Source organism: Suricata suricatta, chromosome 1 (genome assembly GCF_006229205.1).
Source record: "Suricata suricatta isolate VVHF042 chromosome 1, meerkat_22Aug2017_6uvM2_HiC, whole genome shotgun sequence".
Taxonomy (NCBI): domain Eukaryota; kingdom Metazoa; phylum Chordata; class Mammalia; order Carnivora; family Herpestidae; genus Suricata; species Suricata suricatta.
Genome location: NC_043700.1, coordinates 151456647 through 151480094, shown reverse-complemented (window position 1 = coordinate 151480094; position 23448 = coordinate 151456647). Strand labels below are relative to the sequence as shown.

Sequence of the window (23448 nt, the reverse complement as noted above, 5' to 3'; positions counted from 1 at the left end):
ATTATTATTTTTCCTTCCATAGAACATTAAGAACATTTGAATCAATGTTTTAATTCCTTAGATGTGAAGAAAAGCATACAGCCATATGTTTTCATTTTTTATATGGCAGTCAAGTGAGTCAACATTCAAGGGAGAAATAGCGGGCTGGTACGAAGTTATTGCTGCAATGTGGCTTAGGAAACAGTGAGAGCATGATGCACTTCTCTCTCAAGAGTTGAGCTTTGTCACTTGAAAGAATTTCCAGGCTAACTAGCATTTTTCATTTTTGAGGCATCTCTAATCATTCTTTGTTTTCAAAATTGAAAACTGAATCAGTCCCTGCTTTTCACTTCATTTGTTCTTGGAAACCACACTGGATGTAGATTGTATTTTTTCTCACATGTAATTAGAAGATATGTTCTTTACTAAAGAGTTAGTGTCAAATCACAGTTATAAATAATAGTGCATTATCAAAGGATAGGTATAACTCTAAAACCCCATAGGCAACTTAAAAAGAAAAATTAGGTCCACCTCAAAACTAGAGATCATTGTCACCTTATAGACTAGGAAGCTGGGACACAGAGCTCTTACCACCCTAAAATTCCATTCATAAACTTCAGGGGCATAGGAAGGAAATTACCCAAACACTGTCTTGTTTTTTTTATCTAACTTCTTTTGGGAGTAGAACAAATTTTTCCTATAAATTGAATTCTCTGAACCATTCTCTGTAAGTCACCTAGCTGATTTTTAATGGTGATTTTTCTTTAAGAAGAGCTCATCTTTTCATTTTATTGAAATGTCAGTTTTATAATGAAAAAGGGATACAATCAAAAACAATTTTGTATATTTTTTATTTCAGGAAAATCCTGAATTTGATTTACATTTTGAAAAAATATATAAATGGGTTGCCAGCAGCACTGCTGAAAAGAATGCATTTATTTCATGCATTTGGAAATTGAATCAGCGGTATCTCCGGAAGAAAATTGATTTTGTCAATGTTAGCTCACAGCTCCTGGAAGGTAAAGTTAAGTAAAATAGTATATGTAAAATGAAGTGTACCTACAAGTGTACATATAATTTGACATTACTCAAAATGATTAGAACACTGATTTACCTTATATTGCAAAGGAAATGAAAAATAATTTTTCTTATTGCATAAGTAATACTTATTCATTATAGAAATTGATACATTAACTAAAAATCACTTAATCCTCAGAGATAACTGCTGTTAGTGTTTTGTTAGCCTTCCAATGTTTTTTCTATGCATATTTAAACACTTTTTTAAAATAAGGAAATTCACATTGTTTTCTAATGTACTTTATCTTATAATGAAGATTTTCCTTATAATGACCATTTTTCATATTATGAAATATATTATTTTTAGTGGTGCCATAGTATTCGATTTTATGGATATGCCATAATTTAATCATTTATTTTAAATTTTCCAAATTTTCACTTATTTTAAACAGCTTTGAAATGAACATCCTTACAGCTCTTGTGCAGAGTGCAGGCATAGTGGTCAAGAACACAACTTGAATCAGATTGCTTGGGCTCAAATCCTGGCTTTGTCACTTACCAGCTATGTGACATTGGGTTATTCTGTTTCAATTTTCCTTATCTCAGAAATAGAGATAAAAATTGTATCCACCCCATACGGTTGTTGTGAGGACTGAGTGTCTTAACTTATGAACATGATGAGCACAATGTGAGGTATATAGTAAGTACTCAATAAATAGTAGCTATAGTATACTATCAGGATAAAATCTCTAGACATGAAGTTAAGCAGGATATTTTTGATCAGTGTATCTTCAGGGATGTTCCTACGGATTTTTTTGTGTTATAAGACAAAAACTCTGTTATTATTGAAAGTGTACAATAAGATTTTATTCTGTTAAAATTTCTTTCATAAAGACATAAATATTGTAAGATATGGTATACAATTTGTGTTGTATTCTTTTATCTCAAAGAAAGCAGTTGAAATAACAGCTAGTATGCAGGTGAAAGAGTTGTTGCTCCTCTTTATTAATAAAAAAAGATTTGTCCTGCATAATATATATTAGAAAGAATATTTAGTTATCTCCTAAGCTATATATTAGCATTTTCAAATAGGACCTTCATTCTATTTGGTTGAAACATCTGAAGTAGCCAATATTCAACCATTTTGACCTATAAAAACAGCAGTTTCAGATGCTTCAAACTGTTCATTTACTTAGCCACTTGCCTCTGTCCTTTCCCTATTCTGTTTTACTTTTTCCTCTTCTGTTTGGCTGTGGATATTTCCCCTCAAATACAGTACTGTATTCTTTCCCAACACTTAGTAATTAGTAAGCCCGTTATTGGTTTCAGGTTTGATGCTCAAAACTGGCAGAGGCGAGTCACATCTGCCAGGCCCTGTGCTTCGCCCACCAGTGGGGCCCTTGTGTAGGAGCCCACGGGGCTGCCGGCTCACCAGCATTAGACCCCAGTGTCTTGGCAGTTGAACATGTTGAGGGAATGACCTTCAAGAAATTGATGGTAATTTTTCATGCCTTGAATAGTGTTTTAATTTGTTTTGAGTAGCTTTTATTTATTTACTTATTTATTTATTTACCATTTCAGGGTTGAAAAATTTGATGAGGGAATGATTGCTATTTTGTTTTTAAGTATTGTTAATCTCCAGAAGTTATTCATTGCCTACAATGTATTTTAAACCAATACATTTCATTGAGGCAACAGTATGGGAAAATATATATATGCTTCCTGGTTTCCCTTATTAAGAAACATTACTATAATTAGAAGAACATTGCTTTTTTTTAGAACCAAGTGTCTAGCTTTAAAAATAAAAGCATTTTATTTTTTAGGGCCTAAAACAATGTAGACATTTTCATGTTTATAAAAGTTACCCCTAATTTCGATCAATTTTAAGAATACTGTGAAGATCCTTAAGAATCTCATTTTGAAAATTATTTCCTGTAACTCAATAACTGTCGCTTTGGTTTAGTGGAGTTCAGAAAAGATCATTTATTAATGTCTGCAAACTTGTTTTATTTAATATTCTAATGAATTTTAAAACCATAGCCATTGATTCCTATTTTAAAAAATAATAACCATGTCTAAGCTCTGGATGATGTTAGAAAACAAATAAGGAATTATCACCATCTACTTTTAAGAGATAAATAATCACCAAACTATGATTTCATTGTGAATGCTAGCAGTGACAACTTAAGTGGCTTTTTATTGGTGATAATTGAATGTTTATGCTAGTAAGTAGGGCTTGTCAGCAGGTTTTTAAAGGAGGATTTTGTTAGCAGTTGAAGTAGGGTCAAGTTTTTGTTTGGCTTTTTCTTTTTCATTCTTATAACCAGATTAAAAAAAAAATCTTTGACTTTGAATCCTTAAAAACCAGTTTGATCTGATACCTCATGTTTTTTTTTTAATTGTTTCAATCTTGTCTTTTCTAACAGTGTTTTATGACTAATCTATTGTGAGGGAATGTCTGGGTAAAGTTTTTGGGCCTTGAGTGAAAATAACTGGACTAAATGCATGAGTCACAGCTGACCTAAAAATAATTCCCAGGAAATGATCTATTTCCCAGTTTTCTCCAAGGACCAGTCAGTGATATTTCTTTAAAAAAAGAGAAAATAGATAAATGTATTTTTAGTCATTGTTAGAAAAAGAATGAAAGAATCAACTCTGGAAATTTAGCGTCTACTGGTCTTCCACTTTGTAGTTGATTTGGACGTTGTCTTTTAAACTTTAAGGTACCAGAAGTTCAAATGAAATACGGGTAGTATTTAAAATTTTTAAACCTGTATACTTTTCTACCCAGCTAATATTCTTTGCTTACTTTCCTCTGCTTTTTTCATACCTTTTTACTCTCCAGAACTGCCTAAAGTTACAGAAGGTGCGTAACACCTTTTCTTATTCTATTCCATATATTTTTATTACTTGCCATTGTTATGTACTGTTGGTTGCATATTTTATGAAATTGTGCATAGGGACAAGCTTATTACCACAAAATCCAAATAGTAATAAAATTAATGATAGGATTCATTATTGACTTCTAAAGGACTGTTTCATGGAAGAGAAAATACTTCTGAAGCTGTTATGATCACTTAAAATATTTGTTTATTTTAAATAATCTGCGTATAAGGAGCTGTATAGAATGATTTGGGCAGTCCCTGCCCCCTAGTGGCTAATAAACTGTCAGATATGACAATTTAGCATTTCCACAGTGAACTAAAAAGGACTTGTTCAGAGGACAAGGAGCTGTGTTCCTGTCTAAAGAACTTACATACTATAATCTGGAATTGCCTGTACCAAAAGTTTTATTCCCCTCCTTTTTTTTTTTTTTCTGGGACATTATCTAAGTCTGCCTAATTATTTTTCTTAAGAGTAAATCATTTATTACTAAATTGGTTGGTGTTTTCCTAGAACAAATTAACATATGCCAAGTCATGCTGAATATAAATATTCATATTCATATAACATAATGAATATTTAAAGTGTCCAGACGTTGTGATTTAAGTCGTGTCCCGGTAAGTTTATGAAAATCAGTAACTTTAGAGTTTTATTTAGGGAGCAAAAAAATTTTTTTTCACTTTGCCTCTCCTAACCTCAGGCTTTATATAAAATCCCACAAGCTAACTATATTTTCTCAAAAATTGAACTGAAATCTTTATCTAGAAGACACCTCACATTTGACCTTTTAGTCTTTCGTTAACAAGCATGAAAACCATTTATATTTTTGTAATTTCAAATAGCCATGTTATTCTTGCTCTTGTTCCTATAGACTTGTTGAGAAATCTTCTATACCTGATCTTCAGAAATTTTATCAATGCATGTAAAATTTTTTTAAACAAAGAAATGAAAAATTCAGTTAATATTTTTAATAACCAAAACAAATTGTGAATGCATTTTTCTTTTCAACTAAAAGTTATTTGAAAAACAGAACAAAACACAACAAGGACAAAAAGAACAGAAGAAAGATGTTACCCGGGGAAAAAAAGGGGGAGCAAATTATTTTTTATGTCTCCTAAATTCATAATCATTGTTTTATTAGTGCAACAGCTACCTCAGGAAAAAAGATTAGGCTTGCTTCCACATGTTTTGTGTCTGGTGTTGTATTTATTTTTTTAGTTTAATTATAATTTGGGAAATTGTACTAAAGCCTTTTTAACACTTAAAAGTGAGTGGATTAGACTGCATGCTTTGTATTTGTTATAATAATTGTTACAGTAAACATTATATTAACACATGCAGTCTTCCATAAAAATAAGAGGGTTTTTTAATATTCTAAATCCTTCTTTCCTATTTTTCAGCCACTAAATGTGACCTGTACTTATAACTGACTATAAGTACCATGTTATTATCCTTCCTACTTTTTTACTACTTAACTTTTTATTTTTACCCTTTTTAAGAATCTGTCCCAAGTGGAGAAAATCAGAGTGTGACAGGAGGTGATGAAGAAGTAGTAGATGTTTACCAAGAGTTAAATGCAAGAGAAGAGCAGGATATTGAAATAATGATGGAAGGCTGTGAATGTGCAATCTCTAATGCTGAGGCCTTTGCAGAAAGGTTGTCCAGAGAGCTACAGGTGCTAGATGGGGTAAGACTTTTTTGTAATCTGTGAGTGAGTGATGTGTAGTGGATTGAGAAGACTGAGGATATTCAAATTTTACTGCCTTAGTACTTAAGCCTTTATAATGTGATTATTACCATATTTCTCTATAAGCACACTACCAGATGCCATGTCTTTCACTGTTCTAGTTCAAAAGACAGAAACATTCCTAGTGAGGCCAGTGAAGGCAGTTGGCTGAAGGATTTGGGGAGGTTCTTGACATGAAGTGATGGAAATAAAAAGTAGCCAACCCAAAACCAACTAGTCTCTGAAACGCTGCAGAACAGTTCAGTGCAAAAGAGTAGCATTTTTGTGGTTTGAAAAAAAAATAGGTATAAATTAGAAATATAAAAATTAAGGGCACCTGGGTGGCTCAGTCAGTTAAACATCGGACTTCAGCTCAGGTCCTGATCTCACAGTTCACGAGTTCAAGCCCCACATCGGGCTCTGTACTGATGACTCGGAGCCTGGATGGAGCCTGTTTCAGATTCTGTGTCTGCCACCACTCACACTCTGTCTCTCTCAAAATAAATAAACATTAAAAAAAGAAAGAAAGAAAGAAATAGAAAAATGAAATAAATCATTTCATTTATCCAAAAGGAGCAGAATAAGTGTAGCAAAAACGAGAGAGCCAGGGAAAAAGGATGTTTGGCTCCTCTGGCTAAAATGTTTTGGGATAGCTCTTTTTAATTTGTTTGCATGGTTTCTGAGTCAATATACTAAATGCACATCTTTAGAAAGTAAGGCACTAAAAGATATAACTAAAAATAACACTGCTAATGTGAGAAAAATATAACAGAAAGACCATGTGGTACTCTTTGTTTTGTGTACACAAAGTAAGCATTTAAGAAAAGCCCACAGAGAAGGTGGAATATTTTAAAGGCTTAAAGAATTTGGACATTTTATACATTAAAGGCATAGAATTTATTAGATTACACAAATAGTCCAAGTTCACAAGTTTATAAAACTCACTGGAAGCAAAGCCTAAAAGAATCTTCAAGATGTTAAAGTGGAAATTGCCCTGGACAGGCTCAAGCCCCAGGTCTGCTACGTAAAAGATATATCCAGTGACTGTGTACGCTGCTCTTACAGTTGGGCTGTACTTACAGTTGAGTTATTATGAGTAGCATATAAAATAATATGTGTGGAATTACAGCATCAACTGTGGAATTAAATTCTTTTCATTCCTTGTCTAAGTTTTTTCCTCATACCATGTTAACCTGCCTTCTTAATGTGGCTTAGTGGTTTGTTTTCTTTTCTAATTAGTATTGCATATATGTTCCAAGTTGTCATATTGCTTTCCAATTTAATTTTGGATTTGACAGATTCCATATTTCAGGAAATTTAGAATCAATTAGTCAGAATCACTTAGAAAACAATGATAAGGGAATGGTGGTTTGTTACTGCTTTGCCTGGGAAAGAAAACATACAGTAGTTGCAAATGAAAGAGAAAAGACGATAGAAGGAACTATCTTATGGATATATAGTCTGGTCATGTGGTCTTATCGTCATGGCTCTTCCACATCCTTTAAGTATTAATTGTACTACAGTTATAAATTAGTTCTGTATACCACTGCTACCCTCTTGACTAAGGTATTACACAGGTGATTAGGCTTTTTTTTAGCATTTTACAAAAATGTTAAGAAGTATAGAAAATTAGGTGGTGGAATTGGAAGAAGTGTCAAAACTAGGAATATATCAACACCGATGATACATTGTGAGGCAGAACCCTACTTGTGCGATCTGGGGTAACATAAAATACTGAGGCATGGTCCCTAACTTTGATATAGAGGCAAGTGTATCCTCTTGAAATACTGTGTAAAAGGTAGAACATGAACATAAAGCAATAAACTAAAATAAATGCATTGATGTTTACCAATCTGTGTTATTCGGATGCCAAAGGGATTTAGCCATATTTCATCTTAACACTTCTCTTATACATTCAAATACTAGGAAGAGTTACTTTTGTTTTTCACTTTGTAGGCTAACATCCAATCAATCATGGCCTCTGAAAAGCAAGTGAACATCCTGATGAAGTTGCTGGACGAGGCTCTAAAGGAGGTAGATCAGATTGAATTGAAACTGAGCAGTTATGAGGAAATGCTCCAAAGCGTAAAAGAACAAATGGATCAGATCTCTGAAAGCAACCACCTAATTCATCTTAGTAACACTAATAATGTAAAACTCCTGTCTGAAATAGAGTTTCTTGTGGTAAGTATGTTTGTAGATTGCTACCACCAAAATCTAATGATAATATATAAAACCCATTTGTAAACATTTTCTAATTTCCTTATGAGAGTAAGATTTAAAATAATTCCAAAGACCTTAGGATAGGATTGAGTAGCATCTTACCTACACATTTCCCAAAACTACATGTGCAGATGGTACACTTATATATGTTCCAGAACCACATGGACTTGGCCAAAGGTCACATAAAGGCCCTTCAGGAAGGAGATCTTGCTTCTTCCAGAGGCATTGAGGCCTGCACCAATGCCGCAGATGCCCTTCTCCAGTGCATGAACGTAGCTCTTCGACCAGGTAATGTTCACTAGATGTAATAAAATCTGACCAAGAATCTGAGACTAAGCCTGTAACTTGGTATAAAGTTTTGGCAAGAAATACATAGGGCAAGTGGTTTAGGGTGACTTTAGTATTAGCTCCTCAAACAAGCCTCACTTATTTCCAAACATGTTTCTATTGGTACTAAGAACTTTTTCATTTCAGTTCCTCTATCAATGACTCTAGTTAACACCATGATTTTTCTTTAGTACTGTCTACAGAACCTAGCACAAAGAAAATACTTTGATTAGACCAGAGAATATGAGATTTTGCCCAACTAGTGGCTCCAAAACTTTACTTTGACTCAGAATCATGGAGAGGGCTTATTAAAATACACCTTGCCAGTCCTCACCTCCAGATTCAGTAAGTCTCAGCCAAACCCCTAGATTCCACATTTCTAACAGTTCTCCAATGATGCTTGGAGAACCACTGTGTTACATTATTTTTTTCTCTTGCTTACGTTTCTTTTATAAAGCATACAAATAAACCAATAAAACTTAGGGTTCTTCAAAACTGAAATACAGATACTATTATAAATGTATTGATTGATGGAGTACCTGGGGCTCAGTCAGTTGAGCATCCCACTGTTTCAGCTCATGTCATGATTCCAGGGTCAGGAGATCGGGCCCCATGTCGAGCTCATGGAGCCTACCTAAGATTCTCTCTTTCCCTCTGCCCTTCTCCACAGCTCACGCTTGTGTGGTTTCTCTCTCTCACTCTAAAATAATTTTTTAAAAGAAAATTTTTAAAAATGTATTCATTGGGGGCGCCTGGGTGGCTCAGTCAGTTAGGCCTCCGACTTCAGCTCAGGTCAGATCTCACGTTCGTGGGTTCGAGCCCCGCGTCGGGCTCTGTGCTGGCGGCTAGCTCAGAGCCTGGAGCCTGCTTCCAGTTCTGTGTCTCCTTCTCTCTCTGACCCTTCCCCTCTCATGCTCTGTCTCTCCTGTATCAAAAATTAATAAAACATTTTAAAAAAATGTATTCATTGAAGATCAGAGAAATCTTTTTACCCTTTAAATCAGTCAAGAAATATTCTGTTTTCAGGCCATGACATGCTCCTGGCAGTCAAACAGCAACAGCAGCGTTTCAGTGATTTGCGAGAGCATTTTGCCCGGAGACTGGCCAGTCACCTCAACAATGTTTTTGTTCAACAGGTAATTTTATTTCATTATTAAGACTGGCGTATTTCTGTAACTTTTTAATATATTACCTTAAACTTAAATTTCCACAAAAATGTAATGTGTTTAGTTGGGATCCAGTATATTCTCTTGCACTTTTTTTTGATCTTAAGATTTTTAAATAAGACTTTAAAGTATTTGCTCATAGAAGCACATTGGGCCTCAACTGCCTCCTTAAGTAAACAGTCTAGTTCCTTCATCTGAAACTTTCTGATTCTAGAAATCAAATAACTATGCTTACTTGTTACGTGTACATTTAAATGTTGTTATTTATAAAAATAAGTCCAAACTTGTTATATATTTACTGTGTGGCCTATTTTATTTTTCAATATTTTGAGGTGAGAACCAGGACTTGATTCAGTGTTTTAAATGTTTCATTGGCCTTATGTATTTATGTATATGAGGAAAATGACTATAGCTCAGTTGCAAATTCCATTTGATTTAATTTTATATAAACTCTTTGTATATACTTTTATATGAAAAAGGAGGTTATAATTGAGGTTGTGGCAATAATATTAATATTAATAATATTAAGAGTACCTCAGAGGGATTTGAACAGAAGACATTTTAATTGCTGTAATAGATTTCTTATGTTTTTCATCTTTTCTTAGGGTTATTAGACCAAAATATGAGAGAAATTTTGTTCATCAAGAAATGCTGTCTGAAACATTGTATTCTTACTTTGTTTTCACTTTGCAGTATTCTAAAAAATTGTATTTACTATATTTTATTTCTGATTAGTTTACTCAGGCCCTCCTTCAACTCTATAACAGGTCCTACTTTCTTTCGGTGCCTGTGAGTACATCAGATTTGGCTAAGCTTCTCTGATTCTTTTTTTTTTTTCCTGTAAAGTTTGCTAAACTTAACAGCAGCAGAATCTTTATAGATTATAACTTTACTGACTTAAGCTGCCTGTTAACCATATTTATAGCAGTTTTTTCATGTCCAATAGCCAAAAGTTTCTTTTGGCCAAAAAGGCATTTAATCTCATTATGCTTGCCTTTCTTCCTGTCATTCTTTCACTCATTCACTCATTCATTTATGTATAAATCATTTACCAGGTGATTGGGATGCATACCAGGCATCTAGTTGAGATAGACGAGAAGTTGATCCTGTCCCCAAGTAGCTCTAGGGAAGCTAGAGAAGTCTAGGGAAGCGGGATACATATATACTCAGGAAGGGTAATTGTCATTATAGCAGTAACATATGCAAACAAAAAGGAAGACCTCCTAGCTAAGCATGCAAGCAAAACACTGGGGAAGCCTCTCTTAATGTTTCACTTGACCTGAAAGGTATCAAGAAAAAAGTAAATCTAGAAGTCACACAGGAAATACTAATCCCATTTTTCTTACATTAGTATTTCAATAATATCTGTTTCTGCACAATTCCATAGTTTTAAAAAATAACATTGTTGATAGTGATGTTACCCACATTTGTAGATGGTATTGGCAATATCAGTAAGTAAACAGTAGTCCTTTCTGCGCCCTTAACTGCTTGTAACATACAGTTATTGATGATTTTGCCTCCTTGCCTTATAAACTAATGGCTTTGTTTAATATTAATGCTTCCAATTCTGAAAATCTAATATGTATTGTTATGTGAGTGATGCATGTTGAAAAAACCAGAATGTTGGAACAAACTAGGATGTGCTGAAGAAAGTGGAGGAGGAGGATGTCCCAAGTATTGAAGAGAGTTTCTGTGTGTTGAATTCAGTGCATCAGGTCACCTAGCAAAAGAGTTGGGAAATGGGATATCTCTGTTCCTAGTTGTAGAACAAACTAACTGGGAAAATTTGATGACCATATTATAGTACCTCTTTGTCAATCACCGGATTTTCATTGTGTGTGCCTATTAAATACTTGCTGAAGTCCACATGTAAGAATAATAAATGGCTCCTAAACTTGAGATGTTTATAAGGAGGCATTAAGACTAATGTACTTAAAGCTCTATAGCAATGCATATATTAAATTGTTAATTGTATGACTATGTATACATAGTTTATATATGTATATATATATAAATGCTAAAAGGTTTAATCAAAAATGAGGTTACTGAGAATTTAGATTGTCAGATATAGCATCATGGATGAGACAAGACTTGAACAGAGTCTGTACAGTGAAGTTTTTGGCAAATGTATATATATTCAAGATGTGTAACTTCTGTACAGAAAAATTCAATAATCTGTTGATAACAAGGTAACAGTAATTTAAGAGCATTGATTCCTAGTCTTTTTGAAATTCATACATCAGTGAAATTAAAAGAAAGAAAATTTGCAGATTTACCAAGTCACCTATTTTTTATTTTACGAAGTAAATACTTTAAAAAAGAAATATTGAACCCACTTTCACTATCTTTTTATCTTGGCACTAAAAAAGAGACTTTATATTTCAGACTTCTAAAATGAATACATTTCCCTTTATGATAAACTCTTCCATCCTTTTTGTTTCTTAGTGCTGTAGGCCAGCAAAAAGAGTCTTCGCATCTGGGAATCACTGATGGGATTCCGTGATGCAACTTCCGTATTAGTATTTCCACCTGGCTATATTTTAATGACACTTGAAATGTTATTCACTTATTACTATATGTACATATAATAGAGTCATGTTTTTAACAACTGACTAGATTCTTTTAGCTCTTCTAGATCTTCTTACACACTCAGCTTCCATTGAAATGGTAGACTCTTACTCATAATTTTTATACTTAATAGGGATTTGTGTGTCTAAGAAGATATTCAGCTAGAGAATTAGGTCAGTTACACTAATTAGGGTTCTGATATTGAAAGCAGGCAGTCAAATTAAGGCTAATGAAATTGAAGAAATAGTTGCATCAAATGTATTCCTTTAAAAAAATTCTTTTGGTTGTTTTTTGAAATATTTGGCTTGAAAGGATGATTGCTTTCTGCCCTTCTTTGTCCCCTTGAGGTTCCTCAGAGACCTCATAATTGTGTACATTGTTGTTTGCAATAGGATGAGAAATGATTATGCACTGAACTGAAAGTACAACCAGGAAAGAGGCCCCTGGGTGGCACAGCCAGTTAAGCATCCATCTTTTGATCTCTGCTCACAGTTCGTGAGTTTGAACCCTGCATTGGGCTCTGCGCTATTGGTGTGGAGCCTGCTTGGGATTCTGTCTTTCTCTCTGCTCTTCTGCTTGTGCTCTCTCTCCCTCTCTCTAAAAATAAATAAATAAACTTTAAAAAAATTTACAAGTACAACCAGAAAAAACTGAAGCTGTGCGGGTTTTGCTGTATGCTTAAGTTTGGGAGTTTTTCTTACAACATGTATTTCTAGGAACATCATATGTTGAAATAAAGTCTGTAAAATATACTACCAATGGTCAATTCATTTCACAAAAATTATTCCCCTAAGCATGTTTCTCAGTTTTCTAAGCATAGGTTAATAATCTATAGTTAAAAGCTTAGAAAGAATTAATGATTAAGATCATTTTTTGTGATATTAGAACTTTGTTCAGATTTTCTTTTTTCTTTGATAAAACAAAAATAAACATGCCATAATACAGAAAGAGTTCCCAAATCTTGAAAATGTATTCAGCATTTAATGTGAGTGTATCGTTTCTGTTTGAAAGTCAGTGGTTAAGAGTAGGATGGTGTAACCAAACTTCCTAGATTCAAAACCCTGACTCTGCTACCTCCTAGCGGGGTGACCCGGGACAAGTTAATTAACCTCTTTGTGCCACAAAGTCCAGTGATATATACACTGATGAAAATGTATCATGCACTAAGTATTTAGAAAATATATTTGTCTTAGATTAATTTGGATAAAACCTATCATACTGTTTTTGAATTATGTTTATAATAGAGTTTTGCTATTTTTAAAATGAGAAAAGTACTCCACAGGTTATTATGAACATTAGAATTTGTGTGTGTGTGTGTGTGTGTGTGTGTGTGTGTGTGTGTGTGGAGAGAGAGAGAGAGAGAAAGAGAGTGAGGGAGAGAGAGAGGGAACCTGGCATGGTGAGAGGCATTCAATAAGTTGTTATTGTTTCTAATTTATTATTACTTAAGATAAAACATTTTAAACAATGTCTTTACTTTTTTAATGTGTAAAAGGTATTTTTTTGAAAATTTATTTTATTTATTTATTTTTTAAAGAATAAAGTTGTGCACACATGAGAGTTCTAGAAGTGACAGTTACCTATATTATTGATTGAATTGAACAGTTTAAAATTTTAATTTTCCTATTTTCTGTAGTTATTTTAGAACCATTTTCTCTAAAATTAAATCTTCCGTTAGCAGTAATTACATTTAATCTATCTTAATAGTAATAGTTTGAAGATAATGATTTTCATAGCAGAAGGGAAATTTCCAGGGGATGGTGATCTTAAAATGCTGTTTGCAAAAGAAAGCTTTGAATAGTAGTATATGAAAGAGCTCTGTATACTGTTAAATCCTCTACAAACATTAGGACTTCTCCATTTTTAGGGGAGAAGAAGGTTTTTACAAATATTTTTTAATGTTTATTTTTGAGAGAGAGACAGAGGGTGAGTGGGGATGGGCAGAGAGAGAAGGAAACACAGAATCCAAAGCAGGCTTCAGGCTCTGACCTGTCAGCACTGAGCCCAACATGGGGCTTGAACCCACGAACCACAAGATCATGACCTGAGCCCAAGTTGGACGCTTAATTGACAGCCACCCAGGGAACCCCAGGGTGGAGATGATTTTTAATTGAAGAACTTTCTTGACTCTAATTAGATAATATAATGTAACATGTAATGGCTTGAGTGAACAGTTCTACAAGAACATAAACAATGGTTTGGGGGCATCTGGGTGGCCCAGTCAGTTAAGCCTCAGATTCTTGGTTTCAGCTCAGGTCATGATCTCATGGTTTCATGAGTTCAAGCTCTGCGCTGGAAGCAAGGAACCTGCTTGAGATGCTTGGGATTCTCTTTCTCTCCCTCTCGCTCTGCCCCTCCCCAACTCATACTGTCTTGGTCTCTCTCAAAATAAATAAAGTAAAAAAAATTTTTTAAACAAATAAAAAAAACAATTTTGAGTCTTGAATCACTGAGAAAAATCAATGGGAAAGATTGTTTTAGATGATAAAAGATGTCTAATATTGTTATTAATAAAGAATTTATTTTTTTAAGTAGTTTATTGTCAAGTTAGTTTCCATATAACACCCAGTGCTCTTCCCCACAAGTGCCCTCCTCCATCACCTCCACCTCTTCCCCCCCCTCCCCCTTCAGCCCTCAGTTCGTTTTCAGTATTCAATAGTCTCTCAGTTTTGCATCCCTCTCTCTCCCCAACTCTCTTTACTCTTCCCCTCCCCTGGTCCTCCATTAGGTTTCTCTTGTTCTCCTGTTAGACTAATGAGTGCAAACATATGGTATCTGTCCTTTTCCGCCTGACTTATTTCACTTAGCATGACACCCTCGAGGTCCATCCACTTTCCTACAAATGGCCAGATTTCATTCTTTCTCATTGCCATGTAGTACTCCATTGTGTATATATACCACATCTTCTTCATCCACTCATCAGGTGATGGACATTTAGGCTCTTTCTATGATTTGGCTACTGTTGTCAGTGCTGCTATGAACATTGGGGTACAAGTGCTCCTATACATCAGCACTTCTGTATCCCTTGGGTAAATCCCTAGCAGTGCTATTGCTGGGTCATAAGGGAGTTCTATGGACAGTTTTTTGAGGAACCTCTACCCTGTTTTCCAGAGCGGCTGCACCAGTTTACATTCCCACCAACAGTGTAGGAGAGTGCCTGTCTCACAAACCTATGGCAACTGTGGTGAGAGATGAAGTATAGTCCAGTGATAATAACTATGTTTTATTTAATATTAGTAATTTTGTTCATATTTATTGTGAAGTCTCTACTTCACAGAAAATAATGTAGGTGATCAGGCATTCCAAGTATATAGAATAGTTCCATTTTTCAACACTGTAACTCTTAGTCTACAATGATTCTTTTGGAAAATGTGATTGTTTTATACTCAGTCAGCCATTCAAAAAAGAAGGTTCACACAGTCAGCCATTTCAAAAAGAGAACATCCAAAACTCTTGGGATCAGCTGTCCTTTTAGAATTTTTCAGATTTTAGAAAAGTAAAATAGTACATATAGTGTATATTACATAACCACTCCAGAAGGGTCTGGAGCTGGGCTCTGTGATTAGGCACACAATAGTCCAACACCAAAAAATATGAATAATCATTCCAAACAGTATAACTAGCCTCATGTCAGTTTAGGTCAAGTTTTGTCACCAAAATAGATTTGGCACCAAATTTAAACTGAGTTTTCTGAGCCTTTTATATTTTAGAACTACAGGAAGGGATCATGGACCTATATACACTGTATACCTTGTATATAATGTCTATGATAGCTGTGAACTTATATTGTCTCAGCCTTTCTGGTTCTTCTTATTTTGAATTGGTCATCTAGTTGTCTGACAACTTTTCTGCTATCTCTGGTCCAATTTCCTAAGTATATATTAATAAGATTAATCTTAGAAATATATAGGGGCTCAGGTCATGATCTCACAGTATGTAAGTTTGAGCCTGGTGTCGGCCCCTGTGCTGACAGCTCAGAGCCAAGAGCCTCCTTTAAATTCTGTGTCTCCCTCTGTCTGTGTCCCTCCCCCACTCATATTCTGTCTCTCTCAAAAGTAAATAAACATTTAAAAAAAATTTTTAAGAAATATATTGATTGCTCTATATAGTTTTACATGTAATTTCTATATAATCGGTCCTTATATTTATTTCCATTTTAAGTTGAGGATATAATCTCATAAGAAGAAAATTCTCCAACAGAATGATTTGAAAGCTTTAACAAAGAAGGAACTCAGACAATGATATTTTATTACTTACAGTGTCTTATATTCCTATCTTTCTTACTCTAAAGGTACATCTCAGTTACTAGAGAATTCTGTTTCCCTAATCCAGGAAATTTTTTCTGGATACTATGTATTTAAAAGAAATTATTTTAAAAAGTCCATAACCACTAAGTTCTTATTTTTATGTATATAGTAAAGCAGATAAATTAGATAGAAGCAACCTCTTTTAAAAGAATTTAAATTCAACCAATTTATGTCAGCTAGTATAATACACACATAATTAGGTTTAGGTAACTTTACTAGGAAATGAGTTAACCAACCCCAAAACTCAGTCACTGTGTTATTTTCACAGAATGCTAATGCATAACTTCTGACAAGGCAAATTAGATCAAGTCAGAATGACGTCAAATCCATCTTTTACCCCCCCCTTTCCTTATTCTTGGGAACTAATATTTTCAAGGGGAATCAACTCTTTTAATCTTTCAGCTCCCCATGTCTTAGACCCTGGCTTTATGTTCCATGACAAATACTGATCCAGTAGCAGAGAAAGAGAGCTAGAGTATTTCAAAAGAGGGCTGGGAAGATTTTTATTGGTGTGTGTATGTATTTTAGATACCAGTGACTAGTTGGCATTTACAATTTTTGAGGCTGGCTAAGTATGTTTTTAAAAGAAAATAGAAGTGAGACTCACATGACTGAAGTTCCAATTCATGCTTTCCTCCAGTGTGATCTGAGCAAATCGCTTAACTCTTTAAGTTTCAATTTCCTCTTCTAGAAAATAAGGCTATTGGATCAGGTGATCTTCCAGGTCTATACTTTTCAAAATAAAAGTCAAGATACATCACCTAGGACTGTTTGATAACTTACTAATTTATTTGTATAAAAGGCTTATCAAGTCTTAAAATCATGGTATAGTTATTTATTAATAAACTACTAGAAAAATTAAAATTATACTATTATTAAGGATTATCCAGGGAAGCCCAGGGTATCATCATGTGTGGTACTTCCTAGTTCTAAAATTCTATATCCCATATGTTTTAACCATGGTTTTAAATATTGTAGGCTCTAATAGAAATAGCATAGATGTTGACAGTTTGTTTTGAATGACTTCCTTATTTGATGTGTTTCTCAATACAGTTGTATTGTGAAGTTTATTTGCGTAGTAAATTGTTAAATGGTATAGTATGGGAGAGAAGAGCTTGCTTAAAACATTCATTGTCAATTCCTTTAGAAGATGACATAAGTAGTTGACTTATCAGAGTGCCATTCTTGCATGTTTATGACTTTATGGTGGTAGCATTTGGTGAGCTTACACAGGATGATAAAAGAAGATAAGTAAGTACTTGGTTTTTATCTTCCTTTCTATCTTCCTTTGCTTTTCTTTGGCTACATTTGGTCATTTCTTAGAATTTTCAATGACAACATGTTTCTTTGTAGTGTCAATTTATTTATTTACTTATTTACTCACTCTAGGGTCACGATCAGAGTTCAACTCTTGCTCAGCACTCTGTTGAACTGGCTCTACCCAATCATCATCCATTTCATAGAGACTTGCTTCGATATGCCAAGTTGATGGAGTGGCTAAAGAGTACAGATTATGGGAAATATGAGGGCCTAACAAAGGTATGAATTTGATAGCAATTACTCCGTGAGTGTGGAGCATAATCTTCTAGAATCAAGAGATCATGTATTCAGTTCCCCACATGACATTTGAATATTGTAGTACATTCTTCAGGAAGCAGAAAATAATTGAATTTCTGAGTGCTCATTTAACCAGGCAGAACATTTATTTCATTTACTTGGGTAAAGAAGAGCTCAATTTCAAACTCCAGTTTAATATGGTCGTAGGCGGTACTGTGGTCTTAAATATCATTCAGATTAGTTAAATGCAATAATTATTCCCTGAGTTTCTTTCTATGCAGTATAGAAACTAGAGAGTATGAAAATGTCTAAGTGTGGCATTGCCCTCTAAGAATTGATAATGTGTTTGATTAACCAAGTGCAGATTGCCTCTTTATAAAGCAAGCATATCACTATTCCAGGTACCCAGGGCCTAACAAACAAGCCCTACTTCCAAAGAACCTTATATCTGACTGGGAAGAGCAATTACACTTAAAACAATCAGCAAAAAATTAAGTGCTGAACTGAAAATGAATTTAGAGAAGAGAAATCCGTGTCCTAAAGCCATGGAGGAAAACTTTGTGACAGATACTGGATTTGAATTGAGTTTTTAAATAGTTAGTGGGATTAGATAAACCAGAAAAAAGACGAAAGGCATTCCAGGGACGAGGAGCAAGACATGCAGACAAAGGTGGGAGAGTAGGCCCCTTTCAGAACAATGAGGATGCAAGGCCAGCTGAAGTAGAAATATCATACTCTCGGGCAGCAAGAAATTATGTTGAAAAGGATGAGCCATGAGACCTAATAGCATTCCTCATACATGGGAAAAGACGAGGTGAGGCAAATTCATTAAGAACCTAACGTAATAATTCAGATGAAATGTAATCCAAATCAGGAAGATAGTAGTAGAAATAGAGAATATAAACCAAAAGAAAGACTCCAAGGATGGAAGAGACAGGATGATGCCAAACTTTCTAGGTTTGGAGACTAAAAGAGCAGTACTATAAACATTAGCAATTGGAGAAGATGAGTCATTCATTCCTGTATGAATTGAACACCTGCTTTTTGCTAAATGCTAGAGACACAGTACTGAAAGAACCAGGCAAATATTTGCCTTCTTATAGCCCATGTTTTGGTGAAGAAAGACTGAAAAAAAAAGTCAGTTGTATGTTAGAAAGTACTGTTGAGTGTTCTGGAGAAAATAAAGCAGCAAATGCCAAGACTGGGGGAAGGCCATAGTTTCAAATAAGGCATTGAAAAGGTGACATTTGAGCATAGATTTTAAAAATAAGCAAGGGTGAGTGGCACCTGGGTGGCTCTGTCGATTAAGTGTCTAACTCTTGATGTCAGCTCAGGTCTTGATCGCAGGTTTGTGAGTTCAAGCCCTGCGTTGGGCTCCATGCTAAGCATGGAGTCTACTTAAAAAAAAAAAAAAAAAAATCAAGGGTGAGGGGAGCCCAGTGCCTGAGATCAATCCTCGATCTCAGGTTTGTTCAAGTCCCATGTTGGGTGTAGAGATTATTTTTTAAATCTTTAAAAAAAATTAGCAGTGGTGAACAGTGGGAGTTTCTTGGGGAAGGCTTTCCAGGCACAGTACAGGTTTCCTATGCTAAGAGCCTGCCTGATATGTGGGAAGAGCAGTAGGAAGCCAGCATAGCTGGAGCACAGAGGGCCAGAGACAGGACCCTAGAAGAAGACTGGAGAGAGGTAAAGCGGGGTGGGGCAGGACAGATCGGGAAGTGTGCTGTACCCATTGATAAGGATTTGGCTTTTACTGTGCAGGAGGTGAGGGAGGGGGTTTGGGTGGGCTTTGAGCCGTAGAAACACATTGTATGATTTAGCTTTAATAAATGGCTATTGTGGCAGGAAGCCATGGATACAATACTTTTCTGGCATTTCTGCTGTGACCTTTAGTATTGAAATTGACCATGTCACTTAGGGAGCTAAAAAATTGCTACCTAATTCAAATATATAAATAGCCTTATTTATATACAGGTATAATAGTAGTTTACCTAAAAGTCTAAAAATACCTTGAAAAACAAGTAAAATCTTTTATTTATATGTTTTTATAAATTTGGATTTCAAAAGTTAATAAATTTAAGTAAGGTACAAACTACTTTAATAATTAGTAATAATTTATGTGGACAATATGACCTTAAGAGATGTTCTTGCTTTGGAAAGAGTGATGTGTTTTGTTTCCTGGAATAAAAACAAAAATATTGAGATTGTTAATATAAAGCCTCTTCCCCTTCAACCCATGTGCTTAGGACAGAATTTAGCTAGCAAAATTAGTGTTTGCCAGTTTGGCTTGCAAAAGTTTTTCCTAGTTTTATTCAAAAAGTGGCGCTCTCTTTTAGAGTGTTTTATAATGAAGATTATTCTTTTAGGGGATTAATATTTATGCATGAACCCATTTTATCTTCATACTTACTGAAATAATTATTACAATTTCCTCTAGTCTTAGGTTTATGCTTCATGAGAAGGCCATAGATTAGGTAGAAATTAATGAGAACTATGATGATAAGAAAAAATAGTTTGTATAGTCCTACCAGTGTATCAATATGAACATATTTGGCAATAGGACATTCTTGTAAATCAGTCTTTATGTATTTTCTCTTCAAAGTGCCTTTGCTCATTTAAAGTAAGACCTGGCTCCCCTTACTTCTAAACTGAGATCATAAGAAAGGGGACATAAACCTTGGTAAAATAAATGATATTTTTAAACTATAATTTAAAAAATGCTTTTCAAAGAGAATATGAATGTCCTAAGGTCTGTATGTACATCTTATTTGGCTAGGTATTTTAGGTAAGATTATTTTTGTTCCTCGGAATTAGTCTTTTAAGTGTTTTGCAACTCTACTGTTGTGTTATATTTTGTTTTATTTTCATTCAACAGAATTCTGATTTGGAGATATCTTAAGGAAAAGTATTTACAGTACTGGAACTCTTTGCCTTTTGAAATTTTAGGAGGATTAATATTTTGAATAATTAAACACTATTATATCTCCTTAAGAGTTTTGTGCCAACAAGTGCTTTGTCCCTAGTGAATATTCAAATAAGTAAAGTAATCAATAAGATTTTTGCCTAATTGTGTTCTCATTGCCCTATCTTTATATATAATGCAGTATTCATGAATGTAATTTAAGTGAAGAAAGAAGACAATAGCCAGCCTAGCACTGATTTATGGAATCATTCTCCCCTCACAGTAATTTTTGATTGACAATATTAATGAGCTTTTTTAAATGAAATTGACTTATTTCCCAGGAACATTACTTGATGCTGTGGTTTGAACTTTTGACAGACTGTATCTTACCTCATAATCTAATTTGATTGCTGAAGTGTTATCAAAAACAAGATTTTATTTAAAAGGAAGTAGGAAGAGAGGAATGAAAGAAGAAAAGAAAGAAAGAAGTAAACAGACAAACCAGGACTTCTTTAATAAGAACTGATAATTTAATCCAGATACCATTTGCACTTGGTTGGGTGTCCACAGCTTACACTATTTGGCAGGAACAAGAAAAGCCTATTTCACATTCTTTAAGGGCTAAGAATCACTAGGCACTGCCCCAGCTCTACTTATGGCTGGCTCTAAGGAAAGCCCTGATTTTTTACCTACATAATTAGAGCTTATGGAAAATAGCTCAACTGCACAGATTCCTTCCTCCCCAGGACTGTGACCCCTATCTGGCTTGGTTATTCATGTGGAGCGATTAGTAATAGAGATGGTCCATCCATGTTTGGATAGGAAATGAGCTCTGCTCTCCTAATAATCTCCTGAGGTTCACAGTCAGTCTTGAAGTTTCTCAGATATATTCTCTCAACTTCAGTTCTACATCTGTGGAATTTACATTTGGTGTAAAGAAAATAAATACAGAGACCTCTGTAAGCCTGCAGTCAGCACAACATAAAGTTGAAGAGACTGCCTGAGACAACAGTATTTAAACTCATGACAGCTAAATTTAAGGTGCTATATATAAGGAGCTAAGCGGCCCCTCAGGAGAGACTTCCTTCAGAATTTGGTAAATGAATGAACTGATGATCACACCTGTCTGTGGCCTTTCCCACCAATGAGTTCTGATACATACTTGAAAAAACGGTATCCAGTCCTTGGAGTTGCATTAGAAAAGGGGATGATTTTTAATAGTCTGCTCAGGTCACCTAGATACCAGAGGAACTGTTTTGAAATTAAGTTGCTTGGGTAGTAATGTGTACTTTAAACAATCTGGGTATTGGAATGCAGTCTGTTATGTTGAGTTATTTGAGTAGAAACCACTGGTGAAGATTTTACAAATTGTGTGAAGCTAATTTCCCGTTTGTCAACTATTTACTGATTTGCAGTGATCAAGATTTTTATCACAATTTAAAATTGAAAAAATTAGACATTGAAAAAGTGTGACAGCCCAATGAAATAGGAATTAATTTTAGGGTATATTTTAATTTACATTAAAATTTTTATTTTTTAAAACTTTATTTATTTATTTGAGAGAGAGAAAGCACGCGCGTGAGCATGAGCAGAGGAGAGGGAAAAAGAGAATCCCAAGCAGGCTCCATGCTTAACAACACAGAGCCAACACGGGACTCTACCCCATAATGCTGGGATCATGACCTGAAATCAAGAGTTGGACACAACTGACAGAGCTACCCAGGCGCCACAGTTTACATTTGTTTTTAAATTTATGCAAAGATCATGGGAAGGACTTGCCAATTTCACTAAGTTTTATTGCAGAGATTATCTGAGAAATATATGTTGCCTATAATAATTGAAAAAAGCAGAATCTGTATACCATGTTTCACCCAAATACTATTTTGTAAGGATAATATAAGCTTATGATAGTTTATAAGCAATGTAAACCTGCTTTAAAACTGAATGTTTTAATTTGAAATAATGAAGCTGAAGTGTAGATTCCCTGATAAATTTAAAAGAATAGGCAAGTATAGTTTTTCTGCCATGGAGTTATTTAAATTTAGTCAAACTGTATACACATATAATATAGGACTGGGAAAAATATATGGTCTCCCACTGTTAAAGAATCCTTCCGGGGCACCTGGGTGGCTCAGTCGGTTAAGCCTCCGGCTTCGGCTCAGGTCAGATCTCACGTTCGTGGGTTCGAGCCCCGCGTCAGGCTCTGTGCTGACAGCTAGCTCAGAGCCTGGAGCCTGCTTCCGGTTCTCTGTCTCCCTCTCTCTCTGACCCTCCCCCTCTCATACTCTGTCTCTCTCTGTATCAAAAATAAAATAAAACATTAAAAAAAAAAAAAAAGAATCCTTCCTGAAAGCATTAAATATTTTTATGTCATAATCAGATATGATGAAGAAATGAGTTTGAATGTTAAATTATAGATGTTTCCATTTGAGCTAGAGTAAATCAAATTGTTTTCAAAAAATAAATTAATTGTGATAACTATAAGATGTGCTAATTAGAATTAAATTATTATTGAAACCTATTTTGGTGTACCTAAATACCTTAAGCTTATTGAAAGATTATTGAAAATAACCTGTTTTGATATACCTTAATACCCTTGTTGATAGAGTACACTGAAACTGAATGTACTCCTTTTTACCATGGATACTGTCTGTTGGTGTGATTGTTTTTAAAAGCAACATAGTAATATGGAAGAACAGTTATAAAGATTCCCATATACTTTGGTCCTGTATTTCTACCCTTAGGAGATTATTCCAATTATTCATTAAAGCTGAAAAGCTTGTTGTAACATGG

The 23448-nt window shown here is 34.5% G+C and overlaps 1 protein-coding gene across 11 annotated transcripts in view; it reads left to right on the top strand.

The window, feature by feature from the left end:
* The window catches only part of EXOC1 (exocyst complex component 1), a 60242-nt gene that overhangs the window by 12356 nt on the left and 24438 nt on the right, over nucleotides 1–23448 (top strand). For 3 of the 11 annotated variants that reach the window (XM_029945663.1, XM_029945646.1, XM_029945655.1), the window contains exons 4-11: nucleotides 839–998; nucleotides 3842–3862; nucleotides 5379–5566; nucleotides 7562–7789; nucleotides 7984–8116; nucleotides 9182–9291; nucleotides 10057–10110; nucleotides 17586–17735. In XM_029945663.1, coding sequence (XP_029801523.1) covers nucleotides 839–998; nucleotides 3842–3862; nucleotides 5379–5566; nucleotides 7562–7789; nucleotides 7984–8116; nucleotides 9182–9291; nucleotides 10057–10110; nucleotides 17586–17735 — 1044 coding nt within the window. Of the gene's footprint in view, nucleotides 1–838; nucleotides 999–3841; nucleotides 3863–5378; nucleotides 5567–7561; nucleotides 7790–7983; nucleotides 8117–9181; nucleotides 9292–10056; nucleotides 10111–17585; nucleotides 17736–23448 lie in introns of those variants that run through there. The other 8 variants (XM_029945674.1, XM_029945672.1, XM_029945675.1 and 5 more) reach the window with 6 other exon arrangements.